The following is a 15657-nucleotide window of genomic DNA, read 5'->3' as shown; positions in this document are numbered from 1 at the left end:
CCCAGAGCTTCAAAGTCCCTCTTGATCCTGCCACCCCCTGCCTAGCCATGTCGTTCATCCCCATGTTGATCACTAGAAGTGGCACGTGACCTCCTGATGGAAGAAGACACCCTACTTTGTCTGTCACATGCTGGATACATGCACCCAGCAGGCAACAGACCTCCCTTGCCTGAAGGTCAGGGTAGCATACTGCTGCCGCAGTGCCCCTTAGCAGAGAGTCCCCAACTACAATCACCCGCTGCCGTCTCTTTCCAGTGGCAGTAGACAGCTGTGCTGTGACCCTAGCAGCGACTCTCTGGCCACATCTAGCCCCAGTCAGTCTCCCAAGTCCTCATCAGCACCAGCCTCCCCAGGTGAAGAAAACCTGTTTCCCAGCTCCAAGTCATTGCCAGGATACAGAGGAGGCCTAGCTGACCTCCTCCTCCTGTGGGTGACATATCTCCATGTCTCCCCGGCTGTTTCCCACTTGCCCGTCCCTCAAACTTATGTCCAGAGAGAGGCTGCTCCCGAGTGGCCAGGAAAGCTCTCTTGGCCCTCAGGCTCCTCACCTCCTTCTCTAGGAGGGGCTCCAGATTGCAATTAGGGCAAGAGTACCCCTGCCTCTCCTGAGGAAGAAGGGCAATCATATCACAACTGTCACAGCAGACAACACACATGATTCCCACCAGGGCCATCTCCTGGCCTGACATAGGGCACCCCTCACAGGCCCTGCCTTCTCCCCCTGTCTTATCTTTCTTACACTACCCTTCCCTGACTTTACACACCTAGTTCTTCCAGACAAAACAAACAAACCAACAATTTTTTAAAAAATAAAAATGACTTAAAATAAAAATAAAAAGGCCCAGGGGAAGAGAGTCTCCAGGCAGCCTGAACCACAGCTAAGGGACACAGACAAGGGAAAATGCCCAGGCCTCAAATAGGCCTCATTGCCAGCCAGCAGCTTGCCCAACCCACCTCACACCTTTCCCACATGCGCCAGGCCTGCTAGGCCTCTCCTGCCCTGCAGCCCAACCCTCACCTCCCTCCCAGGGCCCTCGTCACATGTGCGCACGCACCCTCCCCAGCTTCTCGGTGCTGCCTGGCTCTGCTGCTGCTGCTGCAGCTCCCTCTCTCTCCAGGCCCAAGACCGGAAAGGGGCTTGCAAGCGTCTTCTAGTTAGAACGACTTTGTCCTGATCCACCTGGCAAAAGAACAGACAAGGAAAGCAGCAATCTCTTGCTCTTTAATCATTAAGCTTTAGAAAATTATTGAATCAAAGTGAAGCTAACATACTAGTCCCTCCTTGAAAGTGGGAAAACAATATTAAAAATTGTGCTACTCAATTTTGGAGCAAAAGGTCTTGCCCATAGTCCTTCATTTACTCAGCACCATTTTGTTGTATTTCATCCTTTCTTAATTAAAGATATTTTAATATTAAGCTTTGCCAACATGAGGAGAGCAGTTGCATTCCAAGAAGAAATGAACAGCCGTGCTTTATTTTAACTTCTAATATTCACAGAATTATATCCAAGTATGTGCAACTGGGCTGGCAGAAGTGGAATCTACTGTCTCTTCCCTGCTAGCCGCTCCAGCCCCCTAAACATGCTACGGAGTAGGTTTGGCCACCCTGCTGATTAGGCTTAACTATGAAGTGTGGGAAGAAGATATCTTGAGTATCAAGTAGATGCACCTCCATTTGTCCATGGAAGGCATTTCCTGGATCCATTTCAGTTTTCCCATTCTTCTCTGCAATCTGGAATACCTACTGAAATATAAAAGAGGAATTAGCATATGAATATTATTTACATGGGACTGCAGGTGGCGCAGTGGTTTAAACCGCTGTGCTGCTGGGTTGGTTGATCGAAAGGTTGCCAGTTCGAATCTGCACAACGGAGTGAGTTCCCGTTGCTCCGTCCCAGCTCCTGCCAACCTTGCAGTTCGAAAGCATGCAAATGCAAGTAGACGAAAAGGTACCACTTCGGTGGGCAGGTAACAGCGTTCCGTGCACTTCGGTGTTTAGTCATGCCAGCCACATAACCACGGAGACTGTCTGCGGACAAACACTGGCTCCCTTGGCTAGGAAACGGAGATGAGCACTGCCCCCTAGAGTCAGGCACGACTGGACTTAATGTCAAGGGGAAAACTTTACCTTTACCTTTTATTATTTACATATTTGTATATTAACACCCCCCCTTTGGAACACATGCTGCTGTGGTTAATGTGGCCCTTTACAGTTATTAGGGGGGGAAAGCTTTAGAAGGCTGGAGTGAAAGCTTTCTGAAACATTAACAGAACTCAAATGGGTCATGAGTTTTTTTTTGAAAAACAAGCATTTGAAAAACAAATATCATCCATGGCAGTAACCAGCAGAGTTTCCCCACCTAATAGAATAAATGTGTTTTGGAAAAGAAAAATGTTCCCCTCAGTTTTAAAAGAACTTGTGTATAGAACTCTGCTTCTTCAATGCTGGAATGGAGTGTCTATGTGCCCTTTTTTAAATAGTCACAGACCAGGAAAATTAAAAAGCAGATAAAATACAAGCAGGAAAATTAAAACACAGTAAAACAAGTACAATTTATACAATGTTTTCACTTAAATAGATTACCACATTTTTTCCTAATCTGCATTGAAGTCATAAAAATTTGGCAACATTTTCAGTAACATAAGAGCATACATTTCTTCAACATATATATACACCAGACCAGAATTATTCCCATAAATATCTTTTATTAATGGTTTAATCAATTTCTCTTTGCATTCCCTATAGAAACTGAAATACAGGAAAACATGTTCCACTATTTCTACTGCTCCACTACCATAGAACTTGTGTATCGAACTCTGCTACTTCAGTGCTGGAATGGAGTGCATATGTGCCCTGTTTTAAATGGGAAAAAATAGCAAAACAGTTATCTTCCTGTAATGTGGCAATTCCTGCATACAGTCAAGACCATTTTCCTGTCCTTCCTCCTATGTCTAGGGAAAGGAAGGATGCTGTGTTTTTATGAACCCAAATATCATCACCATTGCTAACAACCTTGTTGTGGATAAACATACACTGCTCTGGTTGATTGCATAGTATCACCAACACACTTAATCTCTTGTGTTCTGTCTTGATGGATCTATAGACTTCAGGTTATTTCTTTCATAAATGTGAATATTCTACTCTCCATTATAGGCGGATTCTTCCATTGTTTAGCCAAAACACCACCCAGATTGCCATGACTAAGATATTCAAATAAACTGCACAAACAAAAGTAAATAAAAATATATATAAAAAAATAAAATGCCAAGTAGAGTGCAGATTTAATTACACATACCAGAAGTTAATTAAACATCCCACTTATTTGGCTTTTGCTAATAACAATGAATAAATTGATTAATTTTTTTAATAGAGGAAAGCATAAGTATCTTACAGATCTGAATCAAAGTTGGCTTAATTTTTAGTACTGTATTGATCACATGGCTGGTTTTGCCTGCTCCTTGCTTCTCTACTTGGTGGTGTTGACCTGAAACCATTAAAAATCTTCTCTGTGTACACAGAGTGATTGTGTTCCATTGGTTGCAGGTTCTTCTCGAGGCCCCAGCCCTTTGACAATGGGTGCACAAGACACTTTGCCTGTGGCTGCAGCTTTTACTGAAACTGTTAATGCATACTTCAAAGGAGCAGACCCTAATAAGTAAGTATCATATTGCTTGATTTCATTCCTTCCCCATGCAGTGGGCAATTCAGCATTGAACTTATACACTCGGTTTCCTGGGCAGGAACCATACCCAGGACTGGTGATGTAAATACAGCAACCAAGCTAGAGAAAAAGTTAACTTGCATTTGACAAGTATGTCAGTGTATAAATAATGAGCAGAGAAAGAACACTGGAACTTTTCAGAAAGGCAGACTTCACTGTGTTAAAGACTAATCAACTTTGTTTCTAACTCTTACTCTCTCTTTCCATTTTTACTCATTCATTGCCTAAATTTGTTCTGTGCAATCTGAGTTCCCTATAGGGATGTTTTCAGAGGGTTGGATCCAGACCTGATTTTCCCACATAGTATTGCGTAAAGGTGTACAACTTTATGCGTAGACAAGAAAAAACAGAGAGAGTCCACTGGGGATACCCAAAATAACATTTACAGTTTATTCAGACATACAGGCAATACATACGGCATGCAGGTAACACCTGAAGAGAGTAGAAGATGAATCATGTACATGATGCTGATAACCTCTCAGCTACCTACACACTTTGGGGGAAGATTGAGCATCAGGTGGGGGACCACATAGGCAGTTTGCTAGAGGCACATGAAAGCAAAACAAAAAGGGTTGACTGGATTAAGACAAACAACACAAAAGGAAGAACTTGCAGGACAGGCATACATTAATATACTTGAGGTGTACAAGGGATCAAGACTTGCAACACGGTTTCCTGCTCAGATCAGGAACCCCTTAAGTCGAAAGGTATTCTTACAGGGTCAGGTTTTCTGCAGTCATATTTTGGCAGAGCTTTTGTTTGTTTTATTCTGACAGTGTATATCTTCCCCTTCAGGATATACAGAAGTCCCCTTATGGGTAAAGATGAGTACACATATGATTAAAAAGAACATAATGATTCAGAAGGTATATACCATGAAGTAATTTATGTCTTGCACATGAGTTATGAATTATAAAACCAAAAAATATTGCTTTTTCAAACATTGTACAGAAGGACTATATAAAATGAAAATCCTAGATATTATTCAGATTTCTATTTCTGCCATATTGAGAATGCTTTCAGAAGACATGCATTATTTTTAACATTATCAGAGGCCTTTCTCATGTAATCCCACAGTGTATATAAAGGCTGGATACTATTTTCAGCGGTTCCAAAAATCTGGTGTAAAATGATTAAATTTGACTAATTGGACTTGGCATCAGAACTGATTAAGTGGGGAAAAATATTGACAGTACTTTAGAAGTTTGCCACTGATTTGGTTTTTAGTTCTTATATTTGATTTCCTTGAAAACACAGTGATTCCCCTTTTTCCTGATTTCAAAGGAATTACTCCACTATCTTGGTTAATTTTTGTTTCAAAACTGTCACTATGAGTTAACAAAGTTCATTTAAAACTTACAGGAAGATTCTGTACACTCTGCTGTAACTTTGTTTTTAAGTGACTTGCCATATTACAACACATTACACATTACAATCTCAAGACATTTACCACATAGTTGTCTTTCTCCAGGTTAAATCCAATGCTGCACAAGCAGATTTCTTCCCCTTTCTTTCTTCCCCACTGTAGTCTCCTGTGCGTCCTTCAGATCTGTGCATCATCCCCCAACCCTCTGGAGCAGATTTGGGAGGCAGGAATGCTGTAGGGGACAAGAGGAGGGAAATCTATTCCTCCACCAAACAGCCAGTGTTTGAACTCTTTCCTATGCTTTTATGTTTAACATTTCAAGTAGAATAGATTCTCTCCCAAACAAGCAGGTTAGTTGCTACTTATAATTCCTCATATATTCTAACCTATACAGCTACATCCAGGAGACATACGTATTAGTGCAATGGCAGCATTTGTAAAGGAAATGAGAATCCTAATTGCTTGATGTAATCAGATTTCTGTTAAGAGGTATACATAATGTACATAACTGAATTTTGCCTTCTCTTTCCCTTTTCCTTTCCCTTTCTTTTAATTTTGAAGTTGTATAGTCAAGATTACTGGAGAAATGGTGCTGTCATTTCCTGCAGGAATTACTAGACATTTTGCCAATAATCCTGCTCCAGCTGTTCTAACTTTCCGTGTCACAAATTACAACAGGTTAGAACACGTCTTGCCAAATCCTCAACTTCTTTGCTGGTAAATATTATTTTTGCAAAATTTTATAGAGTTGTTTCTTCTCTTTACCATGGGGCATAAACATATTATACATATATTATTATAGGTGCCTTTTCCATAGTATATTAGATATCTATTAAAAGTCTGCTAGAGCAATTTATGTGAGAGTTGACTTGAGTTGACTTGATGGGTGATAACATATCCCCACTATCAAAACCATTTAGTTTTACCAGACCACCCCTCCAGATCCCCATCTGTGCCACATCCTGTCTCATTGCATTCTATCCCTTCCCTGACATATAATGCTATGCCCCTCCCCTCTTTCCCTTCCTGTCCTTTCTAAACAGGCCATATCCCTCTATGTTTACATTTCAGTCTCGCCTTTCATCCCACCAAGTTTCCATGATCCCAACCAGGTAATACTTTCCTATTCCCAGGAGAGTCTCAAGCTCTTCCTGCTTACTACACATAATCTTAACATTGGTATACATGCATCTCAGCTCCTTCCTACTGATCCCTTTCTTTGGGTCCACCAGCCTCCTCCTTCCTCCCATCTCCCTGATACTGGCACCCTCTTTGTAGGAGTCCTGCCAGTCCCTACAGTACCTCTAATAGCATGGTCCCAAAACCCTGGTCTTCTCCCCTCATTTGTCCCATCAGGACAAATTTCAGGGGGAGGGGGCAACACACACACACATCAGCTCAGTTTAAGCCTTCTGGACAAAGCTTACTAGAGCATTTCTGAAGGTCCCTGAGTTTCTTGCCCAGAGCTTCAAAGTCCCTAGTGATCCCACCCACCCCCTGCCTGGCTGTGTCATTCATCTCCACATGGATCACCAGAAGCGGCTGGTGACCCCCTGAAGGAAGAAGATGCTGTACTCTGTCATATGCTGGATGTGTGTGTTCTGCGGGCAACAGATCTCCCTTGCCTCAAAGTCAGGGCGGCACACTGCTACCTCATTGCCCCTTAGTAGTGCCCCTTTAACATAATCCATGTGTTAACCTTTACAGCACCACAAGATGCCTTCTCATTGTTGCACAGTCTTAATTCTACAGGTCCAACTACACCTGAATGTTCTTGACATTAATGCAAAAAAGCTAGCCACAAACAGATTACATCCAGAAAGAAAATGCCAGAACAAAAGGTTTACAGGCTATCAAAGGGACAAGTGAATTTCTCTGGAAAGGCCATGTGGTCCAGTCATCATGTATCTCACTCCCAAAGCAGGAGGAGTCAGAGTAGGGCTTTGCCAGCACCGCAAGTCCCTCCTTTCAGCAGGCAAACCAAAATCTATCTACTTAAAGTGAACCTGAAATTAAGTTTAACATTTTATACAAACATTCAAGTTTAATCTTATGTGCTATTTGACAAATACTTTCTATTTATAAAAATGGCATATTATTCTCCTTTTTCAAAATGCATGCAGTGACAGTACACAAGTGGATGCCAACACAAAAGAATTCTGGGTAAACATGCTAAATTTGATGAATCACTTAAAGAAAGTTTCTGAACAGAAACCACAAGCAACCTATTATAATGTGGATATGCTTAAATATCAGGTAAGGCCTTTTACAGAATTTAAACTTCTGAAAGTAGTATGAGAGTATATAGGCATACCTTGAACATAAACTTTCAGTTAACAGTTTATTTGCCAATGAGTATTTTGCATTGTATTTTGCTGTTTATTATCTCTATTCAGCATGTCCATTCATAAAAAGACTGTCTCTCTGACTTTTGAAAAATACAGTTTTTCTTTCAGCCCTAACCTATGCTAAATGTTCTCCTTCTGCCTTATAAGGTATCAGCCCAGGGTATTCAGTCTACTCCACTGAACCTTGCAGTAAACTGGCGGTGTGACCCTACAAGCACTGATCTACGCATTGATTATAAATATAACATAGAGGCAATGACAACACCAGTAGCTTTAAACAATGTGCAGTTCCTTGTTCCCATAGATGGAGGAGTAACAAAACTTCAAGCTGTTCTTCCACCTGCTATTTGGTATGAAGATCTCATCCTTGATCTTGCCTTGTTCTCATTGCTCTGGTTTGTACAACTCATCATGAGTTATTTAACCCACATGAAGCTGCAGTGCCCACAGGCATCACTTTGCATATCCAACACTCCCTTCTCAGGGGTTCTCTTGTATAAGTCTATGAAACCACAGTCTGTTTAACCCTCTCATATCCTACTCTTGCCAGGTTCATACCTCATGACAACCCCTGAGCAGGATTGCACATGCGAAATTGTGGCCACATGCACTGTAGCCCTACCATGGGGACTGTTACGTTTTGCAAAGTGACCCATCAAAAGTACAGTTAATACTGGCTGACTTGGAACCAGCTTTTTGAACAACCTGAAATGTGCCGTGGATACTCACAGCCACTTAAAATCCTGCCACAATTCTGTCTGAACAACTTAGTATCTAGTATGTCAGTGAGACTTCCTTTTCAGTAAGGAAGTATGGGGTACTCAGTACTGCTAGTTAAAGTAGGAACTGTGTGGCTACTCCTTCTTCTTAACAGCTTTTCTGAAATAAGAAAAATGATGGAAGAAAATGATGGAAGAAGTAGTGGGAACACACAGCAGGGTTTTGAGTAAAAGATATTGACATCTAGATTCCTTATAAAATTCTGTGAATAAGGCAGGGGTATTTTTATCTTTAGAGGTGTAAAGAGGTACCTTTTAAAATTTGTAAACTAAATATTGACACAAGGCAATATGTAGAAGACAGGGTACTCCAATTTCCTGTAGCTAATAACTGTGATTATTCAACTTTGATAATAACCATTATGTAATAATTAGAAGACTGGAGCCAAATTATATCTTCTATAACTCTCACCTTAAAATTATGAAGAGCTTTTCATCTACATGCATGTAGAGGGAATACTAGCTTATGTAAGGACAAAGAGGAATGTTAATGTCGTGCATTCCCAGTACAATGCTGTAACATTATAAACTGGAAGGTATAGGAAAAGTTCTGTCTGGCCACAGAAATATTTTGTACTAACATCCTACACTGGTTCATACTTATCTTGCCCGTTGACTCCTGCAGTGCAGGCAAGCATGGGCTGAAGATGTAGTATAAATAAGAGCATGGGATTAGGAATGTAATATTAAAGTTACTTGTTATAATATCTTGGAAAGGTTCCATCACTTAGTTCTTATATTGGCAAGCTTTTCGCTTCTTTTTAGGAACACTGAACAACAAAGGATATTGTGGAGGATTCCTGATATTTCACAAAAATCAGAAAATGGAGGTAATAACACAAGCATACATCCCTTCTGCAAACTCTTCAGCCTGCTCAAAACCAATGTAGCCTTGGGTTTCAGTATCTTCTTGCAGTAGTTAGTTTCCTCATCTTACAGCTTCAGTATTCCTTCATCATTTGTACCTGTCATCTCCCACTCTGGGTGCAGTGGGAGACTTAAGAGTGCAGCCATAGACAGGTTTTAAGCAAACTGAAGTTGAACAATAAAGCCAGTGTTTCCTGAGTTGCTTACACCCTTTCATTTTGTATTGCTGATGCTTTTGATCAAATTGTTTTGTGCTACAATTTTTTCACGCAGTTTGATCAGAAATGACACTGGAATAAAATAAAATAAATGATTGTGTCCCTCATGAAAAATAAGGACTTTATTTAGCCACCTGCAATTCCTTAAGGAGGCTATACTCTTTCCCATGCCACATGTTATTTTTGCCATGGGTACTGGGAAACGTAGGGTGAGTTTCCTACTCTTGGGCTGTATAGTGAAGCATATTTTAGTCCATAAAGTGGCATCATAAAGTAATGAATTATTGCCTCCCACTTATGATCACAATAGTCGAGGAGCTCCTCAGGGCCCTTGATGTTACAAAGGTGCCAGGCCCTAATGGGTACTTCAGGAATTGGCAGGGGTACTCACGTGTCCACTGGCCTTCATTTTTGATGCCTTGTGGAAAATGGGAGATGTTCCGGAGCATTGGAGGGTGGTGTCAGTGGTTCATTCTTCAAAAGGGAGAGCAGAAGGGATATGGGGAATTACAGGCCGATTAGCCTTAAGTCCATTTTAGGAAAGATGATGGAAAGGCTCATAATAGAGAAAGCTCTAGAAACCCAAGATGGGGAAGGGAGGTTGGCAGCCATGCAGCACAGATTCCATAAAAAACAGATCCTGTCAGATAAACCTTGAGGAATTCTATGATAAAGTCTTGAAGTGGTTAGACTGAGGGGATGTGGTAGATGTGGTTTACCTGAGTTTCAGCAAGGCCTTTGACAAAGTGCTGCATGATATCCTGGTCAAGAAATTGTTGAGCATTGGGATAGATTGATGCATTGTCTGATGGATTAGGGCATGGTTGATGGACCACCATCAGTGGGTGACCATCAGCAAGGAGTCATCAGGATGGTAGTCAGTGATGAGTGAAGTCCCCCAGGTTCAGGTCTGGGACTGATTCTGTTCAACCTTTTTATCAGTGACCTGGAGGAAGGGGCAACCAGTCCACTGACCAAATTCACAGACAATACCAAAGTGGGTGTGTTGGCCACAAGTGAGGAGCAGGTGATCCACATCCAGAAGGATCTGGACAGGCTGTGGAAGTGCTCAGAGGACAACAGGGTGGCATTCAATGTGGATAAATGTAAGGTCTTGCGCCTGGGACACAGGAACAGGTGCCACAGGTACAGGATGGGGTACAAGTGACTGGAGAACAGCACTTGTGAAAGGGATCTCAAGGCACTTGTAGACAACAGGCTCAACATGAGGCAGCAGTGTGATGCAGTGGTTAAGAAGGCAAATGCCACCCTTGGACATATAGTCAGAAGTATGGCTTCCAGATCTGGGGAGGGGTTGATTCAACTCTGCATGACTCTGGTGCATCCGCAGCTGGAGTACTGCATCCACTTTTGGGCTCCACATTATAGGAGAGACATAACTAGGTTAGAATCAGTTCAGTGCAGGGTCACTGAATGGTAGCCAGTTTGGGAGGGATGACACATGGGGAGAGATTGAGGGAACTTCTTTTCAGCCTGGAGAAGAGGACACTCTGAGGGGTTCTTATAGCAACTTATACCTAGGGGAAGTCATGTGAGGGGATGTCATGTGGAGGAGGGCCGTGACTTGTTCTTCCCTGCAGTGGGAGACCCTGATGCTGGCAAGCTGCACTGAAATATATTGAGACTAGTACTCACTTGAAGTTAGAAGGGAATATATACTGAGTTATATCCATTGTCTACCCTATTTATAATAGATTCACAGAAATGACCAAGTTCATTCATTTCAATGGTTCTATTATAAGTAGGACCAGGTATTGGACATTGGACTGTTTGGTGAAATGGAGCTGCCTACTATCTTGATTATATGAGCTCCTTAAGGGACCAATGAGACAAAACAGAGTATTATTTGGACAGCTGTTATGATCTTTTTTTTTAAATAGAAGTTATTGGAAAAAGTTAATTACTGAAATTCATTATTCTGTTACCCTTCTATTTACTAATTGTTTTATTTATGTGTATTTGACATTTATTATTGCCTGTTCAAATATACCATGATAGCTTTGGACACAAATTGATTGTGGACTAGTGACAAACAATTAAAACTGGGTAATTATGTAGAGTCCAATGTTATGCATGTTTTATCAGAAGTATATCTCAGTGTGTTCAATGGAACACTCTCAGGGAGGGATGTGCAACACTGGGAAGCCCATTTCGTTTAAGCTCAATGGATTTCTGCAATGTTTCTGATTCAGCAATTAGAAATGAACCATGCCAGATTTGGGGGGGGACATTCAAGAAATTTGTGTGAAATAGTTCCATATTTGTAGTGCCGTTTTGTAAATAGTGATTTGCACAAATGGAGTCTGAATCTTGAAATCTATGTAATTGGGTACATACTGTTTTAATATTATACACATCTGCACCTCTGTTATGTATCTCTGAGTAGAGAATAGTCCTTTGATAAATATCTTTGTCAGTTTCATCTCACTTCCTCACTGTCAGTTTCCTTTATTCCTTACTTCACAAATAACTTCTCATTGCCAATTCTATTTACCTGTGATTTGCATTCATAAAAGAGACACATTTCAAATATTAGTTTTAGTTACTATTTTTCAGATCCCTTGATTTCTGCAAATGGGGTCTTTGGTTGGTTTGTTTGTTTGTTTGTCTCTTTCACTCCAACCTTGTTCTTGTGGAGCCTGAATTTAAAAAACAAGTGAATTTGCACAAATCTTAGCACATCAAAAAAAGCAGAAAATCATGTTCTGGCTTAACTCACATCAGATCAAGTCAGTGCCAGCACAGCAAAAATAGAATGGAACCTGGCAGGCTAAGCTGGGACAGTTCATCATACTTTTAGCCCTAGTCATATTCTTCTCACATCACTAGTCCCAGCAATGGATTGTTGCAAAGGGAAAGGAAAGGAACCCAACCAGTTTCTTAGGAGAAGTTGAAATGATGTGTGAGCATGGCTTACATCAGTGCCTTCCAATGAGACTCTTGTCTGCTCGTTTTTTTCTCATTAAGTCCCACTTGATAACATACTTGCTGAATTTCATTCTGAAGGTGTAGGCTCGTTGCTGGCACGATTCCAGTTATCAGAGGGACCAAGCAAACCTTCCACCTTGGTTGTGCAATTCACTAGTGAAGGAAGCACTCTGTCTAGCTGTGATATTGAACTTGTTGGAGCTGGGTACCGATTTTCACTTATCAAAAAGCGGTTTGCAGCAGGTAAGAACATCCTACATTCTCTGTATATCATGAAAATGAAGAGCTAGATGTTTAGATAAGAACAGCATGGTTTTCAGTATAATTTGGTCTGGATACCTATATCTAGTACTGCCAGCTGTTAAAAGGTACATAGTCCTTCTCATAATTACTAGGGGTTTGCACCAACCACAAGATTTAGCTTGGACTCTGATTTGAAAAATAGCTACCCACTGCTCCAGCTTGCACCGATTCAGAGGTCATTTGACTCAGATCCAAATCTCAATTTAGAAAACACATTTCCCTCTGGAAATGTATAAATGGATATAGCTTGTCTCAGTTTCTCATAATTGCACAATATTTGTAGGCACTGTTGTCCTTTACTAGGAAACTATAGTTGCTAATGTTCAAACAAACATCTTTATACTTTGACCTTTATTATTTTTAAAGGAAATTGCCAATAATTGGATCATAGGTAAAGTTTGCAAAGATGACTTTTCCTTTCTCAGGGGAACAAGCTCACCAAGTTTCAGATAAATAGACACAGAGAGCATTGTGTAAGAACAGCTTTTAGAGTTTGGGAGCCTTCCTAAATGTCCCCCTGTGGTTATGTTATAAAATGGCATACAGCATTGAGTGGCGCTAGTCATAAAACCTACAAAATTTCAGTGGGATAGGTGAGGCAATTTTGTGTGGTAGTGGAGTGTTCAGATGGGTTGCAGGAAGGTAGTGATTTACCTCTGCTTACCCCTTTCATGGTTTGGAATGTTTAAGGGGAGGTTGTATGAAAATGGCATATTTCTTAGAGGTATTCCTAGGCAAGAAACCTACAAAAATTGTGGATAGGTGAAGGGCTAAGGAAAGACAATAAAATTGAAAATAATTTAAGAGTTTGCTTTCTATTCAAATAACAGCAAAGGTAAAAAAAAACACAGCATAGGACAGGTAATGAATGTGGAGCTGCAGGAACAGAATTAGAAGAACTTGAACACTGAAGTCCCCAGTGGTCCATCTTCCCAAGTCCCTTAAAGTTTTTTGAATGTCCTTGCTCTGAGGAGAGAGAACTAACCAACTGCACCGAATGCTGCAATAAATTATTTCAATATCTCAATGCACTGAGATCAGAAAGACCTGGTAAAAGTGCTCAATGTGGTTAGAAGCTAGAAACTAGAGTCAGGAAAGTACATCTGCTCCTCTTCCTTCCTACTCCCTCACCTTAGTGTTTTCTTTATTTGGATTGCTCTAGAAGAAATGTACACATTGAGAAACAGTGTTCAGATTCAGGTTCAATCTCTTTGAATGATCCCTGCTTTGTTTCAGACATCACCCAAATTTGTCTGAATCAGCCTGATTTAGTTGAGATTCAGCTACATCCAAAGCACACTCCAAATTGTTAAGATTTTAGTATGTGAAGCTGGCAATATTTTTATATATACAGTCCAGTGAAACCAGTCCAGTTTGTTATGCTAGACAAATTCTGTTGAGCAAGTAAGGCAGGCAGCCATAGGTTAAACAAAAAGAACAACCCTGGGGTTATTATTTTTCCCAGAATGGAGAATTCCATTTGGACTTCCTGACTCAAATACCATAATATTTTAAAACATACCCGGGCAACTGGACATGCAGGAATCAGGAATTACAACCTGAATCCTTCAGTGATTCTGCAGAGATGTGACATATGCATGTGGATATCCTGAGTTTCCAGAATACTTCCAAGATACTTACAAATCCAGCATCAATAAAATATACAAGATTATTTGACCTCTCTTTCCTGATTCTATGATTCTCCTAGACAACACACCCTGTAGTAAATAAGTTTTCTATACTGTTTTTAAAAGGGAAAGGACATGCAAGCATGATTTAGAAATACTTCAGTATATCTTTGAAGGTATTACCAGCAGAAGCTTTCTGTAAGTGAGGATGACAGCAAGGTAGAAGATTTTAATATTCTTTCAGTTCAGATGTGTGTGAAGGTCCATAGTAATTTCACCAATCATTTAGGCCTCACCTTTACTCTTGTAATTCTATTGTAAATTGTCATGCATTTGCTTATGCAACTAAATATGAATTTTACAAATGCTGTACATTTTTATTTTAATGTGCCTTTTCTCATTTTCCTTTCAGGAAAATATCTGGCGGATAACTAACAGAAGTTTATGCAAGTGTATGAAAATCCAAATAGCTGCAGACTGCTGTGGATGGACAGGTTTTATATGCTCTTTGAGGAAAAGTTATTTAAATCCTGTACTCGGGACATTTTTGTTGGAAGTGTCAGCAACTTTCAACATTTCTCCCTCAGAAAATACCATGTTGACCAGTCCTACAGTATTTACTTCTTAGATGTAATATTGTTAAAGTTTTAAATTGTAATTATTGTATTTGTAAATCATTCCAGTAAGGCTGTATTTTGGCAGTTAGACACTTGAGTTTTAGCATTTGACCATTCATGAAATGGGTGTAATTTAAACTGTGGTATATACATTTAATAGTAGTACTGTTGAATGGCACAACGCTTTCAGAGGTAGATAACATTTTGTCAATATATACAATTTGAATACAATACTAATAGCTATGAGACAGGGGGTGCCTCAAAAGAAAGTTAACTAGATAACTTGCAAATTCACTTGATTTTTTTTCTTTAGTCCTTAGCAAATGTCATAAAAATAGTTATATGAATGAACAGTTCTATATTTAATAATTAGTTGATTTATCACCAGAACTTTTCAGTAAATGCTGAGATGGTTATAAATATAATTTATTTCCCAAAATGATACAAAGTGTATTTTTCCACTTTAAAATTCATAAAAATATCTCTCTGTTGAAACAAGATTTTTTAAAGCTTCCAGGTAACTCCAGCTTAGATGAAGCATGTGCTGGAATAGTTTTCTGTTCCTTCCCATTAGTCTGACTTGGTACAACCTGAAGATGAAGAACACAGTCTACTAGAAACCTCCTGACAATGCAAGCCCTATTGAAAGCCAAGAAAGCAAAGCCAGGTGGCAATGCAGTTCCCATTATTTTCACTAAGGCTTGCCTGGGAGTTGCTTCTGGGTCCTGTTCAATATAAGCCAACCATTTAGACTATATAGTGACAATTCTGACTAATACGTCTCTTTACCCATATTGTTTTACTTCAACAACATTCTCTAACTCTGCAGGCATGCTTGTTTGGCAGCATGCACATTTTTC

The 15657-nt window shown here is 40.2% G+C and overlaps 1 protein-coding gene across 1 annotated transcript in view; it reads left to right on the top strand.

Moving 5' to 3' along the window:
- SGIP1 (SH3GL interacting endocytic adaptor 1) overlaps window positions 1-14615 on the top strand; it is a 176223-nt gene extending 161608 nt beyond the window's left edge. Inside the window, exons 20-26 of the mRNA XM_044441183.1 lie at window positions 3545-3656; window positions 5650-5805; window positions 7212-7344; window positions 7584-7786; window positions 8981-9045; window positions 12328-12492; window positions 14593-14615. Coding sequence (XP_044297118.1) covers window positions 3545-3656; window positions 5650-5805; window positions 7212-7344; window positions 7584-7786; window positions 8981-9045; window positions 12328-12492; window positions 14593-14615 — 857 coding nt within the window. The remainder of the gene's footprint in view (window positions 1-3544; window positions 3657-5649; window positions 5806-7211; window positions 7345-7583; window positions 7787-8980; window positions 9046-12327; window positions 12493-14592) is intronic.
- The last annotated feature ends 1042 nt before the right edge of the window (window positions 14616-15657 follow it).

Source organism: Varanus komodoensis, unplaced genomic scaffold, assembly GCF_004798865.1.
Source record: "Varanus komodoensis strain SLA01 unplaced genomic scaffold, ASM479886v1 scaffold1, whole genome shotgun sequence".
Classification (NCBI taxonomy): domain Eukaryota; kingdom Metazoa; phylum Chordata; class Lepidosauria; order Squamata; family Varanidae; genus Varanus; species Varanus komodoensis.
Note: the sequence above shows the minus strand (reverse complement) of the source record. Positions and strands in the feature narration are given on the sequence as shown.